This window comes from Eurytemora carolleeae, unplaced genomic scaffold, assembly GCF_000591075.1.
Source record: "Eurytemora carolleeae unplaced genomic scaffold, Eaff_2.0 scaffold433, whole genome shotgun sequence".
Classification (NCBI taxonomy): Eukaryota; Metazoa; Arthropoda; class Copepoda; order Calanoida; family Temoridae; genus Eurytemora; species Eurytemora carolleeae.
The window spans coordinates 54,642-76,096 of record NW_019396375.1 but is presented as its reverse complement, the minus strand read 5'-3'; the positions used below and the strand labels follow the sequence as shown (position 1 = coordinate 76,096).

The window sequence follows — 21,455 nt, the reverse complement described above, 5'->3', positions numbered from 1 at the left end:
CTAACTGAAAAAAGCATTTAGGAAAGGCGGTGGGGGGAAGCTTATCCGATTGAAAGTTATTGAGTACCAAATAGTAAAAATAAAAGGTAAGTAAGGGGAAGGGGGTAAAATGTAGAGTACAACAAACAATCAAGAGTAATCTCCACATTCCCAGCATTAGTAAAAAAAAAAACTAAAAGCGCCATTACAAAAAAACCTAATGAGCTTGTACTAACCTCGAAATCTCCGATTTGTCTTTTTAATCCTCTTCTGTGTTGACCCCGCGAGGTTGTTGGGCGTGAAGGACCGGGTTTTGAGGTTTGCGGATTTTCTCGTTTTTTGAAAACAGATTCTGAGTGCTTTCCGGCGCGGAGGAATTCAGATCTTCGCATATCATACCGATCGACAGCATCCTTGGAAAAACTTTTCATTTGAGAATTATTATTGAAAAATAAGATACAGAGTGTCCCAAAAAACATGACAGTTGAGAGAAAGCTTAAAAATCATCTTTGATTTTTTAAGAATTTGTGGCATTAATTTGTCTACCAGAATGTGGGCTGCCTTTTTGATCTTTCAAAATTACCGTAGTTATAAAGAATTTCGTTAAGATTTCAATTCACTTAATTAAACCAAGGAAATTGTCTAAATCTGAACAAAACTCCGCATATCTCAAGAATCTAGAATCTAGGACGACCTTCAAGTCGTCCCTTAACTATCATATTTTGTGGGACACCTGTACATTTTTCTTAATTCTTCCTACTTGTTAGATAATTTGTTTCTATTTAAAAAATTTTACTCTGATCGAATAGTAAAACTAGTAATTTTTGTAAACAAAAACAAATATTGTTAACAATATTCTGATCCTGACAAAATGTTTTCTTAAAAAAACCTAGTTCTGAAGCTATCCTAATACGTCATAGTAGAAAGCAAACAACCCTTATCCCCCTCTCCCTAATTTTTAAATAACACTAAAATCTGAAATACGATAAGGTTAAAAAATGAATTTAAGGTGTAGCAAGTTCCAATGTAGATAGATAGATTCTTCGTATTAAAGGAGCTTCTATTGTAATTTGTAGCGCCCCTTTATTTATAAAAGGGCGTGTCCGATTGACAACAATACCCTTTATACCATGATCTAATCAAAATTGTGGAAGATATCATCGGTTTTCTGGTTTGAAAAGTGTTTAATTCTCAAAACTTCCTTCTTTGCTTCTGCAGAAAAAAATTCGCAACAAGAATTGAAAAAAGTAAAGAAAAATCACGAATATCTCATTCATTTTTGACTAGAGACAACGCTTTAAATTACGTCTACAGTTAAGAGTGTGTGACTAACCATATCATGAACTGTATTCTTCTCGTAGTAGACCGACATATCCACATCCCAGTCATCCGTAGTCTGCTCGTCAAAATCTCCTTCCTGGGCCTTCCAGTACTAAAACAGGAACATTTTATAAAAAAAGTAACATTTATTTATGATCAGAATCTTGCGTGTTTTGGGGAAAAGTGTTTAAAATGATTTGGGGGGGGGGGGGGACAAATAAAAAATTGGACATCAAAATGCAAGTTTTTTGTTCTTATTTATACTTTTAACCTAAAAATAATTGATTTTCCCTAAAATTCATTTCCCACAATTTAGCGAATAAAACCCTAAAAAATATACATAACTTCTGCGATGAAAGAATAAAATGATTTTTAGCATATATGCCACCAGTCAAGTTTGCTTTATTTAATTTTTGGGTGTAAAAAAGAGTTTCAAACAGGGGGATGAAATGATTTTTATACATAGATACAGTGAATCCCAGATATATGAATACATAGCAAGAGGTTATTTGTCGTATTACATATTTAAGATCAAATGCCGCGGAAAAATGAGCTTAATAGTAATATATCAATTGCATTCATATTTCAGTCAAGTTTGGTTTGTTTAATTTTTGGGTGAAAAATTAAATTTGAAGGAGGTACAAGGTTGCAAAGTCTTGCCAGTGACTCATCTTGATTTAAACTCTGCACACTGCGCAGCTAAATTAAAGTTAATTTCATTAAAAAATGAGAGACGACAATCACTTTTATAGATTTCTGGTAATCACTGTGTGAAAATAAAAGATTTTTTTAATAGAAATATCCAAAAGGAATTAATTTAATCCGCACAAGATACGGATTAATGCTTCTTGAATGGATTACCAATACAAAAGGTCCGAGCTAAGCTAACCTGTGCGTCTGTATAGAAGTTAAGCCCTGAGCCTCCCTTCTCCCAAACCAACTCTATTTCCTCCTCGAATGGTTTCTCCTTGGTTCCAGGCTGCTGGTCCAGGTCTCCACCCTCCGCTAGGTAGCTGCTAGAGTTCACCTAAAGTATCATCATTATTATTGTAATCATTCATCAGGTTTCCACCCTCAGCATTATAGCTGCTAGAGTTTACTAAAGTATCATTATTATTATTGTAATCATTCATAATATCAGGTCTCCACCCTCCGCTAGGTAACTGCTAGAGTTCACCTAAAGTATCATTATTTTTATTGTAATTATTCATAGTATCAGGTCTCCACACTCAGCTAAGTAACTACTGGAGTTCACCTAAAGTATCATTATTATTATTGTAATCATTCATAATATCAGGTCTCCACACTCCGCTAGGTAGCTGCTAGAGTTTACCTAAAAGTATCATTATTAATATTGTAATAATTAATCTAATTTTTCATGTAATATAATTGTCATTATTATTATCATTATTGTCATCATTATTATTATTGTCATAATTATCAGTATTGTCATTAATATCATTATTATAACCATTATCATTATTGTCATCTAATTCTAATTACTAAAATCTTATTTTTATTGTTTTTAATTGTATGTTTTCCTAATAATAATCAGTTTTAGATCATTGTTAAAGTCAATTTTAATTGTTACCATCACTTAATATTGTCTTAATAAACTTTTTACTATTTTTTTTTTAATCATTATTATTTGAATTCACATATTTTCGTTTACATTAAGAAATCCACAGATAATTGTAATAATTGTGATAAATGATTTAACCTGTCTTCCAATAGTTCTATTGGCGTGAACATCATCATGCAGAGCTTCATGTCTCTCCCACTCTTCACAAGTATCATCATCATCCTCTGCTCCTGAATCCTCCTTACCAGCATCTACTCCAACCTCGATTCTTGGCCCAGCAGTGTTCAGGGCCTAGATCAATTAATGAATCAATAAGTCAATAAATCAATAAAACAATCAATGAATGAACCAACCAACCAACTAATCGATGAAACAATTAATGAACCAACCAACCAACCAACCAACCAACTAATCGATGAAACAATTAATGAATCAACCGACCAACTCATCGATAAAACAATTAATGAACCAACCAACCAACTAATCGATGAAACAATTAATGAACCAACAAACCAACTAATCGATGAAACAATTAATGAACCAACCAACCATCTAATCGATGAAACAATTAATGAATCAGCTAACCAATTAATCGATGAAACAATTAATGAATCAACTAACCACCTAATCGATGAAACAATTAATGAATCAACTAACCAATTAATCGATGAAAAAATTAATGAATCAACTAACCAACTAATCGATGAAACAATTAATGAATCAACCAACCAACTCATCGATAAAACAATTAATGAATGAACTAACCAACTAATCGATGAAACAATTTAAAAAATCAACCAACCAACTAATCGATGAAACAATCAATTAATCAATCAAACAACCAATCACCAATTAAATAATAAACCAATCAAGCAACAATCAATTAATCAATAAATCAACCAACACTCAATAAATCAATCAGCTAATTAGTCAATTAATTTGTCAACAATTGTTTAATAAATTCTTTTCGAAAAACGTTTACTAAAACATTTTCTATGGATTTAGAAAAGGTAAAGTTAGAGGTAATACTGATCAGAACAAAAAATATTTCAATGAATTAAACCCGTGCAGTACAGTAACAGTACACAATCGCTCACAAATAGAAAAATAGTACAGTACAGTACTGAACATAGAAAAACAGTACAGTACAGAACATACTCGCTCACAACTTGATAGTTAAAAAATTATGGTTTTCTCTTTTGAAAAATATATTTTTTTACATATCATGTATTGGTTCTTAAATGTTTCGACGTTTATAGTGAACAAACAAACAAACAAACAAACAGACAAAACAAAAAATACGGACCTGTAGTTTAGTTCTATCGAGGGACTTCCATCCTTTGGTTCTTGTTGGAGCATACTCAAACGGCACTTCACCGTACTTCCGGTGTTTACTTTTAGGGAACTCCAGACCAAGTTTTCCTAATGTTCACATATCAAAACTACGAAAATCATTGAGTCAGGATTTAAATTTTTAAAAAATAAATCGAAAAAATAGAAAATTCTCTCGAGTTTTATTTTAAAAAAGAATACAAAAAAAATGAGAGTTAAATTAATGATTTTTGGGGGGGGAAAAGTAAAAAAATGTCATCAAATTTATNGTGAATTTATTGGCGGGTAGGGTTGCTGAGCTCAAAAGATTTGTATGTTCGAAACTTAAATAGTTTGAAATACACGTTAAACTTTTAATTATGTATGTATGAAGATTTATGAAACCTAATTAACAATGTTTAACTGGTTAAAAGACGTTAATTTGATTAATATTCGCCCTTCTAAATTAAATAAGGAAAAGTGTGACAGGAGAGTCGGATATAAACGTTTTACACTTTACAGTTAACACACAGGTGCGATGTATGGATGTGTGAGTTACTTATATGGTGAAGTATATGATATTACCGAAAAATATATTCCTTTAAAAAAAAAAAGACATTTTCTATTGGTAAAAGATATCTTTTTTATATTGATTTTTCTCGATTTTTCTAAAACAAAACCCCCCTCCATCATGTTAAAAATAAAAAAAATAAAAAAAATTTGTTTACTATTTAGTTTTGATAAGGTTCCTATAAGTTTAGCGGGGAGTCTACAGTCTCGAATAGCTTCCAGGAAAAATTTAGTTGATGTTCCAACATTACCCCGGGGCATTATATTCGGGGGTCGCTGCTCGGGTAGTATACTCAGTTCACTGGAACAAATAATCCGTTTTTTGTTTGAAAACTCCAAAACGGCTGAACCGATCGGGCCCAAATTTTGTGTGGGACCTCACAAGACACCAGGGAAGGTTTATGAATGATCAAAATTTCAAAAATTTGATTCCAACAAAGTTCGATTTTTGTGGAATTTGAAAATTCACTAATTTTTTTTTATAAAATTAGCAAACTTTTTTTTTGGTTTTGTTTTACAAGCCTCAAAGCCTACTATGCATAGAAAGGTCCTCATTATAATTCAAATTTTCAAATATTTACAATGTCACCCTTTCATCCTTAATCTGAGTAACAATGAGGAGAATATTGTCGTTTTTGTATCGATAATTTGAATACAGGGGACATTAGTTCCAAAACTAACACTTGACCCATTTCTAACACTGAGTGTAAGAAATGGGCCAAATCTGCAAAGTTATTTTTTCAAGCGTATATATCTTTAAATCCAAGCCGAGTTGAACAAAAGCTACACCTTACATTTCTAAAAAATGGCTATATTGAAACAAAAATTGTCAACTTTAAACTAATAATAAGGTGTAAGGATAAGTTTTTGATGATTCTGTGTTTTATTTTTAAACATATCCCTTTTTTGAAACAAATACCGCATTTCAGCTCATATCGCGTTTTTGAACATATCCTGGTTTTCAGACAATTACTAGAATTCATATGAATGTCAACTTTCAAGCAATTACGCATTCTCATAAGTCATAACAAAACAAGATTTTTTGATAAAAAAAAAACAAAATAGAAAATAAAAAATTACAGTTCTTTTATAATTTGAAATCCTCATAGCATTGATAAATCAAAATATTGATATTATTTTGTTCTTTCAATAAGAGTTTATTTGTAACGCGGAAAATGGGTTGTTAAAATTGCGGGAATTCAAATCAACAAATCAAATAGTTTTTATAGGCTAGGATACTAAAAACCCAGTCTAAGTGTTAGTTTTGGAACTAATGTCCCTTGGAATAGTAATTAATTCTTTCACTTTGCTTCCTATCTTTACTGAATAAATCAGCAATCCTTAATGCAGATATACCGTTGATATAAATAATCAATTTTTAGACGGAAAACCAAGATTTTCCAATTAACGTAAAATTATTCTGAATAAAAATACAATCATGCTAACATTATAGAAGAAATAAAAACCAAATATATACCAAATATGAATTAGTTATAAGTCAGAATTCGTAAAATGAAAGTTTTTGCTACCAAATGAAACCAACCTGTGTTTGTCGTTTGCAATTTTAGCGATGAAACATCTTGTATCTAGCTCTGTATCAGTTGAATCTAACCAGTGTTTTCTGTGGAAACTAGTAAGGAATGAATTTACATGTTGAGCATCGAGCTGAACTACACAACAGCAACTGGGCCGGTCAGGTGGCTCCTGATCACGTGATTGGTGAACACGGCCAGTCACTTGTTCACCAAAGGTTTTGGCTACACCAGTCCTAGCGGATTTTTCGATCGGTTTGGCAGATTTGTCCTCACTTTGTTCGGAGATTTTCTTGTCCTTCGCAGCTGGTATGATAATTGTGGATGTATTGTTATCACTTTCGTTTCTGACTGGTTCTTGCTTGTGAGGTCGATGACGGTAATGGAAGCAAATGAACTTGTCATTTTCAACAAAATCGGAGAAAAATCGTCTGAAAATATATTTGTCTTATTAATTCAAATAGGTTGAGCTGTAGATAAAATAATGTGTAGGGACGTGTGAAAGTCACTAAAGCTAAGTCATCCTGCCTACATCAGCATGAAATCAAGTCAAATTCTAAATTCATTAAAATAAAAATGGCTAAAAATACTTGATATACTTTAATTTTGAACGACTAGCCTAATGAAATTGCACATATACAATTGAACTACATTTATTCGATGAAAATTTGAATTATGCCAGGATTATGCATCCCCCCCCCTCCCCCCAAATAAAACGATTAGCTAATTCTGGAACAAATTTGTTGAGAAAGAAGACAAATATCCCTGAGATCTAGTGTGTGGAAAACAGGTGGAATATTTGATACTAATACGTACACCCTGTCCGACATTTTACATTCATTTCTGGAATAAAAAATAATAATATATACATATGTGGGATATAGATTTAGGTAATTTAACAGTTTTATCTAATAATAATAATAATACTTGTCTTGTCAATAAGCAAGTGTACAACTATACTTCCAGCCAATATTTGAAAACACAAAGCTGCAGTATCTTCGAAAATCCATTGTTAGAGAGTTGTTTCAAACAATACAAGTCCAGGTTTTTTAGACATGGGAGAGTTTCCTTAAATTCAGCAAAATTCTCTCCAGTTATATTTGATCAGGTAACATCCAGGGATCTAAGAGCGCTTCCACAAAGCTGAAGTATTTGCAGCAGTCCCTTGTTAGAAAGTTGTTTACAACAAGACAAGTTCAGGTTTTCTAACCAAGTCAGAGTTATATTAAATTCACTCAAATTCTCTCCCGTTATATTTGTGTAGGATACATCCAGGTATCTAAGAGTGCTCCTACAAAGTTGAAGTACCTGCCCAAATCCATAGTCAGAGAGTTGGTCACAGTATTTCAAGTTCAGGTTCTCTAGACAAGACAGGACTCCATTGATTTCAGCAAAATTCTCTCCAGTTATATTTGTACCGGTTACATCCCACACAGCTGAAGTATCTGCCCAAATCCATTGTCAGAGAGTTGGTCACAGTATTTCAAGTTCAGGTTCTCTAGACAAGACAGGACTCCATTGATTTCAGCAAAATTCTCTTCAGTTATATTTGTACCGGATACATCCCACACAGCTGAAGTATCTGCACAAATCCATTATCAGAGAGTTGTCCATAGTATTTCAAGATCAGGTCCTCTAAAAAGGACAGGGTTCCAATTATTTCAGCCATATTCTCTCCAATTATATTTGTCCACACAATGATCAGAGATCTGAGTGTACTTCCATGACTCTGAAGTATCTGTATGAGTTCTTTGTTGGAGAGTTGGTCACAGCCACAAAAGTTTAGATTCTTGCACAAAGCTTAAGTATCTTCACAAGTCCTTTGCCAGAGATTTGTTTACTCTTCTTCAGCCTGTACACCTGTTCGAGCTGTAGAAAATAACAGTGTTTTACTTCAGAGAGAAAATGTCTTCTGACTAGCAAATTCAGATTGAAATATCTGGTCCTAAAATCTAACTAGCCATGAAATAACGGTAAACCGTTTCATTGGCACATTGCAAATAAACTGATCGATACCAATTATCCAAAACCTATCTTATCTCTTTTAGAAGTGAGTCAAGTTCAGTTACATATATGGCAAGATTATATATCTGACAAGTTATCATCACAGTTTAAACCTTAATTTTCTGACAAAATATTTTGAGTTCATACATCTCAACACATTATCAACTCTATCAACTAGTTTGTAATAACCAGTAAATAACTAGATAAAGATCAGAGCAATACAGAATACAAATGTACTACTTAAAGCTCAGGAATATATATATAAATATAGAGATCTGCACAAACAATTCAGTTACATATAATATATGGCAAGATTATATATCTAACGAGCTATCATCACAGTTTAAACCTTAATTTATGACAAAATATTTCAAGTTCATACATCTCGACACACTATCACATTTATCAACTAGTTTGTAACTAAGAGTAAATAAACTAGATAAAGATCAGAGCAATAGCGAATACAAATAAAACTCAGGAATATATATATATATAGATCTGCACAAACCAGTCCGTTAGAACTGAGATTCTGATGAACTAGTATAAGCGTTACAAGTTTATATCTAGATCTGCACAAACAAGGCTGTTAGAACGTAAGAGAGATACAGGTCTCCTAACTGTACTCCGATACAAGTTTTGAAGAGAATGGGCCTCGGCCCCTCCCCCAGGCAACATTCCTGCAAGAATGTTGAGACATGGAAACTAGAGCTTTTCCTTATTGAAAAGTGAAACTTGCTGATGTTCAGAATTTCCCCGTCGATAATCTCCTCTGTAAATTTCTCAATGTCGTTGGAGCAGAGATTGTTGGACACCGCAACTATCCCTGGATTACCTACCCTATCTTTAGAAGGACACAGCCCTACCAGAGATCGGAACCTCGACCAACCCTAAAACCTCATCTTAATGTGATGGATCTAGAAGAGATGAAACTTTTCCTGCATTGAGCAAAAAAAATTCCCAGTTCACTTCGTCCAAAGCGGGGATTTCAACGAGATCAATCTTTTCCAAGAGACAGTGAAGAGGAGGGTTAAACAACAGATTAATCTTGAGGTGTAACTGCTTGGGCTTGTTTAAATCTAGACGACAGAACGTAGCTGTGGCGTCAGACAGCTCCTCATAATCCACAAGTTCTTTATCAAGGAGTCTGATTCTCAGAATTCTTGGCTGTCTGTAGGCATGCAGCTTCTCCAGAATAGGTTTTAGATCTTCGGTAGATGGTATAGGTGGTCCTGGAAGGCCAGCACTGTCAACGATCCGGATCTGAGCCTTACTTGAGACATGGTTAAATATTCTCCCAACCTCTTTATAAACCTGCTCAGAAGTAGCGTCAAAGTTGACCTCGATCCAACATTCTCCCTTCTCTGAAATCAACTGGATTCTTACGTTGTTTAAGAGACTAGTGAGGTGCTCCTTCAGATTTCCGGATTGATCATAGACGAGAACCGGAATACATCCGTCCTGGGAGAGAGAGGATAGCAGAGAATGTTCTTCAAGCTTCAGTACAGATTCACCGTACAACAGGAAAGGGGGTATACTTCTCAATTCCGCTGTCTTGAGCTAAGCTGGCAACAGTTTCGCCTGAGATCCGGGAAAAGTATAAGTCGCTGGTGAAAGAGTTGTTCCTGCGCCCTTGAAATGTATGTTATCTCCCTTTAAAAAAAAGGGAACTCAAATTCGAAAATGTTAACATTTGATAGCGCAGAGTTTCATTGCCGCGTCATTTCAGAAGCAGACAAAAGAGTGCTATAGAAACCAACCGAATTTAAACAGATCTACCATCATATCCGATCAAATTTTCAAATAGTTTCTTTTCTTGCTGTCATTAAATTTTTCCCTTTATTTTTCCATCAATGTGCTTACGGCAACATTTAAAAGATTAAATCAATTTTACTATTAATGAATTTTAGTTCAATTGATATAGCACATTTAAAGGGATTCAAACGAAGACGACATTTTCCTTAAAAAACCGGTTAGAGAAATGTCTAGAGAGTACATTAATCCTTAGATTGTGCGCAGGCGCAGTCATGGCCTGACGTGGAACAAGAAAGAACAGAAAAATGCGAAAAATAGTAATATATTGTTTATTTAGCGGAATTCTAGGGAAAATAGGTGCAAATCTATCAGATAAAAGATTATGCTCGGAACCCTCATGCAGCGGTATGTTACTTTTTTTGCTCGAGTGTTTTTAAAGTCAATAAAAAATATTAAAAATATATTTTTAACAAGAGATACAGGATTAATGTTATTGTAATACAAGGATTCCAGGACAATACTATTCTTTATTAGTTTGATGGGTAATTTCCTTAACGATTCTTAACATTTTTGAGTTCGATGTTCGATAGAATTTAATATAATGTTATGTTTTATAAGACTACTTTTGACGTATCTGTAAAGGGGGGGGGGGGTATTTAAAGTTTTATAGGTCCAATTTTTATTATTGAAATATATTTGTTCTTCAATATGCATACATTAAATACAACTATATTAATATATATTGAGCATTTCGGTTAATTGATTATATTTTCGATTAACATATAAAGATATATAAACACTTTCTTGGCAGTTAGTATTTTTAACTGTCAATCTAATATTACCTGTGCAATTTCAAAATAATTTATTTTCTTGCTATAGTTACAAAATATGAAATTACAAGTGTTAATTAAAATCATCATCATATATTTCTTTTTACTTTTGTATTCCTTTATTTTCTCAAAGTCGAATTCAACAAACTGAAAACAAAGTTGCACTTCAAGTCTATTAATTCTGTAGTTATCTCCTAGATTTGTTGTTTATTCTGGAATGTTTCATTGCTGTGGAGGTGGGTGGGTGGGGGTTAATAATAGTTTCCTTGGTCATATTTAGACATATCATCAAACTTTTTGTAATATTGAATTTTACTTTATTTGTTAGGATTTCAACGGAAATTTAAAGAAAATTCACTAAATTATACTAACGGAAAAGAGTCTCCATATTAAGTAAGGGTTAAGAATTAATGAATAATTGGACGTTTTTAAACTAGGTATAGATAGTAACTATTTTGTAAGTCGTTAAAAAATGTGTTTTTTTTTATGCCCGTTTTTGGATTAAAATATTATTTTCATTCTGGTTTCGTTAATTGTCAAGTGTATTAAGTGCTGAAGTAGGATTGGGGATATATTTTAGCGGAGTTGGGGCTCGGAAGAACAACGATCAAATACCAGGCGGTTCACGATGGGATGCTCAGTTTCCCACCACACAAGGAGGTTCGAATATTCTCTCGTGGAGCAGGATCTAATCCAGATCTCTGGGGGGTCATGGTGAGTTAGTTTTCTTGAAAAATAAGTATAGGATTTTATTGTTGAATAACATAAGGGGTGTAAATGTTATTGACAAATATCCCCCCCCCCCTCTGGTTAAAATTATTTTCAAATTTTTTGTTTTTCCTCGAGATTTTTTAAAAATTCATTTCTTCCCACCTCCCTAGGAGTTGATTCATAAAAATATTTACCCCTAGAATATCAACTGTAATTTTGATATTTTAACGAGTGAATGAGCGAATATCGGGATAAATTAAAAATAGCCAAAAATCCTGACATGTCCTAATTTGTTCCAAGCCTTCAAGCAGTACCTGACATTTTAACCAATTTTGTCTATTGTTATTTTTCGCAGATTTTCTTGTCAAAAATGTGTATTTCTAGATCGATGGAAGACGAGGCTATGTGAACAAGAGACACATTCAAGAGACTAAAGTATTTATTTCCAATCCATCAGTAGAGGTCGACCTCGAGCCAAACTTTAAGCCTCAACCTCCTCAGGTCAGTAGAACTTCAAAAATAAAAACAAGTTAATTGATATCTGAATAAACAGCACGTGAATAAAGTTTGTTTGTTTCATAATAAAATTAAGTTTTCTCTAATAATATTTTCCAAGAGGTTTCTTGAAGAAACTTAAACATAAAAACAGTGTTTCGGATCCATATCATTTTGATTCGGATCCGCATCCGTGATGATGGATCCGGATCCTGATACGGATCCGAGGTAACTTTTGATTCTGTGAATCGGATTTTCCCTATTAAATGTTATGCAAGGTTATAATTTATAAAATGTCGTCATTAATTTACTATTATATAAATGTAAACATTAAATTATTAAAGATAATTTTGAAAAATTTTCGTCATGTAAAATGTAAATAATACATTTACGAACCATTTTGATTTATTTATTCCATGGTTTTGGTTAATTTTTGGCGCTACCCGGATCCATATCAACGTTTCCTGATACGGATCCGGATCCGACCAAATGATACGGATCCGACCGGATCCGGATCCGAAACACTGCATAAAAATATAAAGTAATTATGATGAGCATAAAAGTGATGTTTTCTGTCTATTTTTTCTTTAATTGGTATATTTTGTTGGTCAAAAAAGCTCAAAAATAAAAAGTGCACTTTAACATTATAACGAACAAATTTTATTTTAAAACAATTCTTCATTTGTCAAATATATTTACCCGGAACTTTTGTGTAGAGTATCGATAATTTTTAACTCATGATTTCGATATCCATTGTGCGCACTTTTAATTTTGAGGATCGATTAAAGTTATCCGTGGAGGGTATGTTTACCGAGTGATACCGAAAAGGAATTCAGCTAATCCGTAGATTTGCACAAGATAGAGATCGATTTAAAATTCGGTGATGGTGATGGACCAAACGTCTGTAGAGTAAAGAAGTAGATGTTAGTTTCAAATTTATTGAAAATATATTTCGGTCTGGGTTGACCCTTGTCAGTTAAAACGATAAAATAACCATCAAAATCGATGAAAAATAAAAAAAATTGTTAAAAACCACAAGAAAATAAACAAACCAGAAGATTATTCAAAACAAAAATTTGGGCTGTCAAATGGACATAAGAGATCGATAGTTAATCTCGAGATTCACTGCGCAAAAGTTCCGACTAAAGTTTGAGATTTTTGTTCTGTTTAGATTGAGCCCTCCTTGGATAACAGGGTTCCGTCTGATAGTCCGTCATCCCAGCCTCTGGAATTATCTCAACCTCTGGTTTCCAGTACAGATCCACCATCAAAGATAAACCCCACCCTATCGCCAACACAAGCTCGGGAAAATTTCGAGGTAATGGACTTTTTTTTATGTCTAACTTTTCATTCTTCCCCCAGATCTTTTAAAATCACATTCCCAAAAGGGTGGTTATCTTAAAATATGAGAACATATTTGTCTTTTTTCTTCACTTTTTATTAGAAGCTATTTATTTAAGGTTGTTGACGGAACCACGTTGTTTCTTGAGAACGATGTGAAAAAAATAAACAATTCTCCGCCGGCGAACAACACACCAGAAAATATCCAACCCACACAGACCGCAACAACCGCCGGCGGAGTAACTTCCGCCGCAGATAGCAATGTGGCGGCAGATAAAACTCCAGAGATTGAGAGCTCAGTTCTTTCTCCAGAATTCCAGGTTAATAATATTTGATTGCATTATCCTTTTTTTGTGTGCATTGAAAACCAATTTTAAAAGTTTATTTATATGGTAAAATACTTAATAGACTTAAGAATAAATCCTTAAAAGACTGAGGAGGAACATAATGTGTCTTAAGAATCATAACCCTCCCCGAACACAGATTCAGATGGGAAAAATCGTGAGTTCAAAATTTACATAAACAAAATGTTTACTCTTGATATTGATTTTAACAGATGTTTTTGTTATCGAAATATTCAAAAATCTAAAATAAGAAGTCTAAGTAAAAATCTTAACATTTGTACAATTCTTATGAATATGTAACGAAAATAAATCACTGAACATTAAAAAATGACTAAAAGACTTATCTTTTTTACATTATTTCATATGAAAATAAAATTCACCTTAAATATAAACGTGAAAATAATCCATAAAAAAAATAACTGGTAAAATATTTGTTTGGTGGCCCTCAATAAAAGATTTGAGAATAGAAATTAAAATCAAATTTACCTTACTAAGCAGCTTGAGAAGCATCTAAAATTACTCATACCAACAGGTTTTGATAAAATTTTTATTAGATAACCTTCTTTCCGGAACTACTTTTTGATATTGTTCAAATTAAACCTCTTTTAAAAACTAAAATATTTTAATCATGAAAATTGAGCAGAAAACAATCTTACTGGATGATTTAAACATGTTGATTTTTAGGAAGTTGGTGAGAAGTCGGATAGTTCAGCTCCACTCCCTCCTGGACCCCCATCCCCCACCCAGCCACAGGGCCACAGCCAACCCATTGACACCACTGGTGGCGTTTCTGGTGAGGTGATCAGGGATACGCCTAGAACAATTGCCACGCCCTCCACATCAGCAACTAACCCTGAAGCTCAAGAAGAGGTAGAGGAGGAAGATGTTACGGCTGATTATGAAAACTATGATGATGATGATGAGTTTAATGAGTCTCTAAGTGATCTGGAAAATATTCTTGATGATCCTGTTCCAGAACAAGCAAAAGAACCTCCTGCTTCTGTACAAAACCCAACCCCAGGTCCAGTTCAAACCCCAACTCCTGCTCCAATTCAAAACCCAACTCCAGCTCCAGTTCAAAACCCAACTCCTGCTCCAGTTCAAAACCCAACTCCAGCTCCAATTCAAAACCCAACTCCAGCTCCAGTTCAAAACCCAAATCCAGCTCCAGTTCAAAACCCAACTCCAGCTCCAATTCAAAACCCAGCTCCAGTTCAAAACCCAACTACTGCTTCAGTTCAAATCCCAACTCCTCTTCCAGTTCTAAACCCATCTCCTGCTCCTGTTCAAAACCCAACATCTGCTCCTGTTCAAAGCCCAACTCCTGCTCCTGTTCAAAACTCAACCCCTTCTCCTGTTCAAAACCCAGTTACTGGTCCTGTTGAAATACCGCCATCAACTCCTGCTCCCATTCAAAAACCAAACCTTGTTCCTGTTCAAACCCCAACTCCTGCTCCTGTTCAAAACCCAACTCATGCCCAAGATCAAAACCAAACTCCTACTAATGTTTATACTCCAATTCCTGCTCCTGCTTCTACACAGAAACCTAATACTGGAAATCACCAAGGTACTCCAGATTCTCCTGATCAACCATCACCAGCTTTGGCATCTACTGCAGAACCCACTCAGGCTCCCATTGAAGAACCTAAATCCACCCCTAAATCTATTCAAGATCCCACTCATACTCCTATCGAAGAACCCGAAACCACCTTTTCTTCTACTCCTTCTGGAGAGGCACCTAGTTCTGAAGAGGCACCTAGTTCTGAAGAGGCACCTAGTTCCGAAGAGGCACCTAGTTCCGAAGAGGCACCTAGTTCCGAAGAGGCACCTAGTTCCGAAGAGGCACCTATTTCCAAAGAGGCAACTATTTCCGAAGAGGCATCTTTTCCTTTGAAAGAGGCACCTAATCCTTCTGAAGAAGCACCTAGTCCTTCTGAAGAGGTGCCTACTCTTAAAGAGCCATATAATTTTCGAGAAGCATTTACTCTTGATGAGGCACAGCAATACTTGCAGTCTAAATATAAACAGTCGAAAGATAAAAAGATTATGCTGAATACTGATGACGCAACAACTGCTGAAAAGACAACTGATTCTGATGTTGTATCACCATCTCTTGCTCCGGATACTAACAGTGAAGAAGGAAAGGAAGCGCAAAATGAAAATAAAGAATCAGGTAGAGCTCATGAGGATCATAAAGATGATGAGGAAGAGTCTGAAGATGGTGAGACTGGAGATGTACAAGATCAAGAGCTAGATGAAGCTCGTCAGGATGATGACTCTTCTAAAGCATATTATTACTCGACTGAGGAAAATTATGATACCACTGAAGCATACTATTACTACGAGGATGATCATGAGAAAGGGGAGGAAATTTATAAGGAATCTAGCAATGAGGAATCTGACGAAAAACAAGAATTTAATACAGTAAATCCCCAAGAAACGCATACAGAAAATCCTCAAGATATCCATTCAGAAAATGCGCAAGAAAACAATCCAAATATTCAGCAAGAAGATTTCATTTCAGAAACTTCACAAGAAAGTGCGCAAGTCCAAGTCGAGGAGAAAAAGAGCGAAGGATTTTTCAGCGGTTGGTTTGGATCTTCAGAAGAACCTGCCAAAGAGGAGCCAGCTGCTGCTATTGAACAAAATGTTAAGCCAGTAGAAGAAACTCTTCCAGAAGGAGGAGACACATCTTCAGGATTTATCCCCAACTATTCAGGAGAAATTAAATTCTTTGAACCCGGGGATGTAAAAGGTAGATTTAGGAATGACGGGGGGATGGTGTGTTTATTTCTTCATTAATTTCTGTCTTAATCACTTGTGTGGCTTTAACTGTTTCCTTATGTAAATAAGAATTTGTTGTGTAATTTTTGCCTCTGCACGTGTTATTATCAGGGCTGGTTAGGTTCTCACCGAAGGGGGGAGCTGAGGAAAAAACTTGTAAATTTCACCAGTTTGCTGTGAAGTTTTTTATGCACTTTTACTAACATTTTGCATGTAATTTCTTTGTATTATATACTTAACTATTGTACTATTTAATAGATAGAAATGAGCAGATATTTCATATGTATAATATTTATAATTATTTGTGTTTGTATACATGTCTATTTATTTAAATTTTAAGAGATATCTTTAAAAGTTTGGATCTTATTGTACTATATATCTACCCTTTGAGGGAGAGTTTACAACGAAAAAAAAGTTTTGCGAGTACAAACTTAATTCACAATTTAGCATTAATTAATTGTTAAAAATTTGACTACTATCTGCTTTATTAAAATTTCTCAGAAAGAAAAAATGCCAATCAACTCATAATTTGATTATTTATACTGTGTTACCTTTAAAAGCTCTGAACCTTTTTATCATTCATTGAATATTTAAGTTCTTTTAAAAGCTTTCATTCCTTGCTTTTTTTTTCTGAAGCCGAAATAATTTTTCTTGATTAAGATGAAGGAGTGGAAGGCCTCAAGGATGGAATTGTTAACGCTCCTGAAATCCTAGGTGGGTTTTATTCATCGTTTTTTCCGTTGCACAAATCTAGTAAATAGTTTTTTTATTTTATCAGTTCTAAGTTTTTTGTTTCCTTTTTCTACATTGCTCTGCATAATTATTTAAATTTTATTTGTCTTGTCATTGTGTTTCTATTCATGTCAAAACGGTTTAGCAGTTAGGAATTTCATTTTGTGTGGGATCAGACATGGCCTTGTAGTTCAGGGGTGTTTGGCTGGTTTGTAATAATAAAAATTTCTATAATAACTGATTCTAATCTTATAACTTCAAAAATTCAAAGCTAATACAATATTTAAGGCTTAGTCTTCTTTTTTGCTAAAATGGATCTTTCTAATAATTAACGTTTCTAATGTTTCAGATACCCCTATGGTTCAAGAAGATGGTTCTGTCCAAACTGATAACTTTCAAGAAGGTTTAAATCCCGAAACTGGTTCTTATCCACCTGACAATCAAGTTCAAACCGGTTCAGTCCCAGATTCCGTTGAACAATACAACTATCCTGATAAAGCTGCTTTTAACAATGTGAACGATCATTACCAAGCCGAAAACACTGAGAATAATTATGGTGTAGATCAGTATGGGAATGCTGTAGATCAGAATGGGAATACCGGAGATCAGTATGGGAATACCGGAGATCAGTATGGGAATGCTGGAGACATTGGGGACTCGCATGAATCCGGAGAGAACTATGCAAGTGATCCCTATGCTAACCAATCAAATACAGGTAACAATTCTTATGATATCAACCATCAATTCACAATGAATAAACAGAAAATTTTCCAGTTTACTTACTAAGTCCGCAAAATTATAATTGTTAAGATTTGACCGGAGCGGATTCGGCAATAGATTTACCAAGCTCCCATCCTTCAGGTGAAAACAAAGCTGGCTATATTTTTTTTATGTGTAAAACTAAGAAACAAGTTTTAATTAACTAATTAACTAGACGATGTCGCCCAGCCCCGTGGAGGTCTAATGGGAGAGGAGGTCATTCCTGGTGGTCAATTTGCCGAAGGAGGTCCTATGGACAGCCTGCCTGACATGCATGCTGATGCCCCTTATACAGCATTCCTTCTGGACTATGTGAGTAATTTATCTTTATTACTAGTAAAGTCGTCAATTTTTTTCTTAGTATTTTAATGCATTGGTTTATTATTTACATACAAGCCTCTTTGAATTGATTAGTATTCATTTTTTGTTAAGTTTTAGTCAATTTATCTTTTTATTATTGTCAATTTATCATTCATATTATATTGAAAAACAACATTTTAATTCATATCTCATCTAAAGTCCAACAAAGAGATTTATTTAAAATAATTTCAAATATATCACAAATATGTTTTACTTACTCTATGATATACCTACAAAGCAGGAATTGAATTTTATTTTGGTCTTAAAATCAAACATTCAAAAATTGCGTTTTTTTTATTCATGTAATGTATTAGATATATTTACAGCAAATATCACAGGAATAATAGGAATTTCAAAATAAGAATTTTAAACTTCTTATTCATTTAGTTTTGTTGAAATTGGTAAAACTGGCCAGTAATTTGTAAATTGAATTTGGTTCAAAATCGTAAAACTTTGTTAAATGTATTCAGTATTGAAACAATAGTAAATTGTTAGGTTTTATATATTTTGACCGGGGGGGGGGGGGGCATGACATTGTCAGCTTATTGATTGGTTTGCCATGAGTATTGTGATCCCATGATCCATATTTGCTGGGGGGATTCAGAACACTCTACCATCTGGGGCAAACTCATCCCTGCTTCTAGGCTCAAGCATCTGAATTTAAATAAAGAAAATTTAATTTTGGAGAGAAAAAAATAAGAATTAAATGAAATAAATACCTTTTGCTGATACTATGCATGATTCTATTTGTCAACCGATCATATCTAGAATTATCCAAACATCGAGAAAATTTTAAACATTAGCAAAAAAGTTCAGATAATTTTTTACTCAGAATCTTGTATAATTTAAAGGATTGTATAGACTGTACATCCAAATCTGATGAATATTGAATGGATCATAAGCATTTGTTTACATTTTTTCTTTTTAAGATTATGTTGAAGGTTCATTACCTCCAAGCTTGGTTCCCTCCTAGACCATGGCATCTTATTAGTTTTACTGGACCTAAACATGGCACTTGAAAATATATATCTTTAAAATTATCCTGTAAAAAGGTTCACGAAGGAGCTCAAAGTTCTCGACAACAAGGAGTAGTTGGAGATATTTAACTCTATAAAGCATTAATCAGAACAGCTTATAAATAATATGAAAACTGGGAAACTGTTCTGATTATCTTTAAGATTAGATATTGTAAAATTACCTTTTTTATCTGATACATCAAGACAGTTATCATCAGACATGATTTGGTTTGCATTAGTGAACGCAAACACCTGGTTCCCACCCATGCCATGACAAGCTGAAGTTCCAATCATACCTCCTCCTTTCTTCCCCATTGTGTCAAGACATAGATCTAAACATGAAATTTATCTAGATGGATTTGAAGGGACCATTTTAACCTTTTTTAGGTGGCAACAAGAAGCCTGTTTTCTCTTTAAAAAGTATAAGAGAACGTTAAAAATCAGAAGAGAAAACTGTTTTGATTTACCTGACTCTTTATGCCTGATTTCTCCAAGATGATGGTAGTTTAATGGCATCTGAGATTCAGGATATATATTCTCTAAATACCACCTATACAGATTAAATCCTATAATCTTAAATTGTACAAACTTATTTTATTTTACCTGAAACTTTTGCACCGGAGATTCTCTCTCAAGTGTCTCCTAAATATATTATATGGGATTTCAAGATTATGATTACTACTAGTGAAAGGATAAGGTTCAAGTGTGTGGGGGGGGGGGTAATGATAAAAGGTACTTAAGTCAAGTCAATTCAGCTTTTATCTAAAGGTTTTAAAGATTTCAGTGTGAAATGATCATTCACACCATTTTTTAAAAAGATTTTAACAACACTCACCTTTCTGCCAAATCTCCTCTTTCTATCTTTCTGGCAGCTGGATTTAGACTGAAGTAGAAATCCTAAACGTAGAAATTTAGATGCACAGGAATGCTAATTAATTTTGCTGGAAAATAACCTATTAAATAATGGAAAGTAAGAAGTTCATTAGAACAATACCTTCCATTCATCCATCCAAACTTCTGCAAGACGAGCATTGTTTCTGTTTACAATGTTGGTTGTGCCTCCTGGAAATGTGTAAGGTGTTGATTTTCTGAATACATGTCCTACATGGCTGCATGTTGCAATTAACAGCTCTCCTCCACACATCCAGACCCTACAAAGCATTTTTAGATTAGGAATCAGGATCCAGAACTTAATTTCCTTTCCACTTTGGGGTAAATGATTTCTTAAGCTCGGATGGTAGAGGGAGAGGAAGCAAGTCCTATTTGACGCTCCCCTGATAATTTCCTAACACTCAAAAAAAATAAGGATCGATTGTGATGCATTTTTAGTTTGAGATTAACACTTAGATTTGACTACTGTTACCTGAAAGACATCTCCAGGTTTTCTCCTCCCCAGATCTCCATTCCTTCATCATAGGAACCAAGCTCATAAAAATACTCCTTATCTATACTGAACAACCCTCCTGCCATAGTCGGGGTCCTCACTGGAACAGACCTCCAAACAAAAAATAATGAGATAAAATTTCTTTTTTGAGGCCTGAGCTGGAAACTCTTGAATTGTAGATATTGAAATAAAGCATTGATCTCAATCTTTAGTTAATCTGCAGATTCATTCAATCTTTTTTCAATGTCTTGCATGCTAATCATACCCTGGAAGAATAACTGAAATGAAAAGCATTTATATCAAGATCAAGCCATCAGGATTCAGCTCTTAAAGCATTTTGATTCCTCCAAATTTTCCTTTGTATTCTGTTTTTTAGTCCTGTCAATCAAAATCAACCTAAAACTCTTATCTCATCGAGTTATGGGTCGCTTATAATGGAGTTCTAAGGGACCAAAACTGCATATTGATATATTAGATATACCTGTCTCCATTCCTTCTGTCTAGTTCTCTTTGAGGAACCCTATACCAACGGAAGTTTAGTTTCCAATTGAACCCTCCCCAAGTCATATCAGATGCTGAAAATATCTTCAATTAAAATCATGGATTCTTGATAAAAATTATGAAGTATTTTTGACTTCAGTCATGAATT

At 34.0% G+C, this 21,455-nt stretch overlaps 2 protein-coding genes across 8 annotated transcripts in view; one reads left to right on the top strand and one right to left on the bottom strand.

The window, feature by feature from the left end:
• LOC111701997 (G patch domain-containing protein 3) overlaps positions 1-8,374 on the bottom strand; it is a 10,480-nt gene extending 2,106 nt beyond the window's left edge. For all 5 annotated transcript variants that reach the window (XR_002765325.1, XM_023473513.1, XM_023473511.1 and 2 more), the window contains exons 1-9: positions 8,334-8,374; positions 7,060-7,137; positions 6,306-6,725; positions 4,942-5,063; positions 4,188-4,303; positions 3,020-3,172; positions 2,189-2,326; positions 1,313-1,411; positions 216-392 (exon numbers count right to left, since the gene is read on the bottom strand). Coding sequence is in view for 4 of the 5 variants with exons in the window: in XM_023473513.1 (XP_023329281.1) it covers positions 216-392; positions 1,313-1,411; positions 2,189-2,326; positions 3,020-3,172; positions 4,188-4,303; positions 4,942-5,063; positions 6,306-6,725; positions 7,060-7,124 (1,290 nt within the window). In the remaining variant the exon portion in view is untranslated. The remainder of the gene's footprint in view (positions 1-215; positions 393-1,312; positions 1,412-2,188; positions 2,327-3,019; positions 3,173-4,187; positions 4,304-4,941; positions 5,064-6,305; positions 6,726-7,059; positions 7,138-8,333) is intronic.
• A 1,920-nt stretch (positions 8,375-10,294) lies between these two features.
• The window catches only part of LOC111701999 (uncharacterized), a 37,782-nt gene continuing 26,621 nt past the window's right edge, over positions 10,295-21,455 (top strand). For all 3 annotated transcript variants that reach the window (XR_002765326.1, XM_023473517.1, XM_023473516.1), the window contains exons 1-10: positions 10,295-10,455; positions 11,461-11,594; positions 11,976-12,092; positions 13,258-13,404; positions 13,547-13,747; positions 14,456-16,526; positions 17,216-17,269; positions 17,637-18,002; positions 18,098-18,148; positions 18,222-18,358. Coding sequence is in view for 2 of the 3 variants with exons in the window: in XM_023473517.1 (XP_023329285.1) it covers positions 10,356-10,455; positions 11,461-11,594; positions 11,976-12,092; positions 13,258-13,404; positions 13,547-13,747; positions 14,456-16,526; positions 17,216-17,269; positions 17,637-18,002; positions 18,098-18,148; positions 18,222-18,358 (3,378 nt within the window). In the remaining variant the exon portion in view is untranslated. The remainder of the gene's footprint in view (positions 10,456-11,460; positions 11,595-11,975; positions 12,093-13,257; positions 13,405-13,546; positions 13,748-14,455; positions 16,527-17,215; positions 17,270-17,636; positions 18,003-18,097; positions 18,149-18,221; positions 18,359-21,455) is intronic.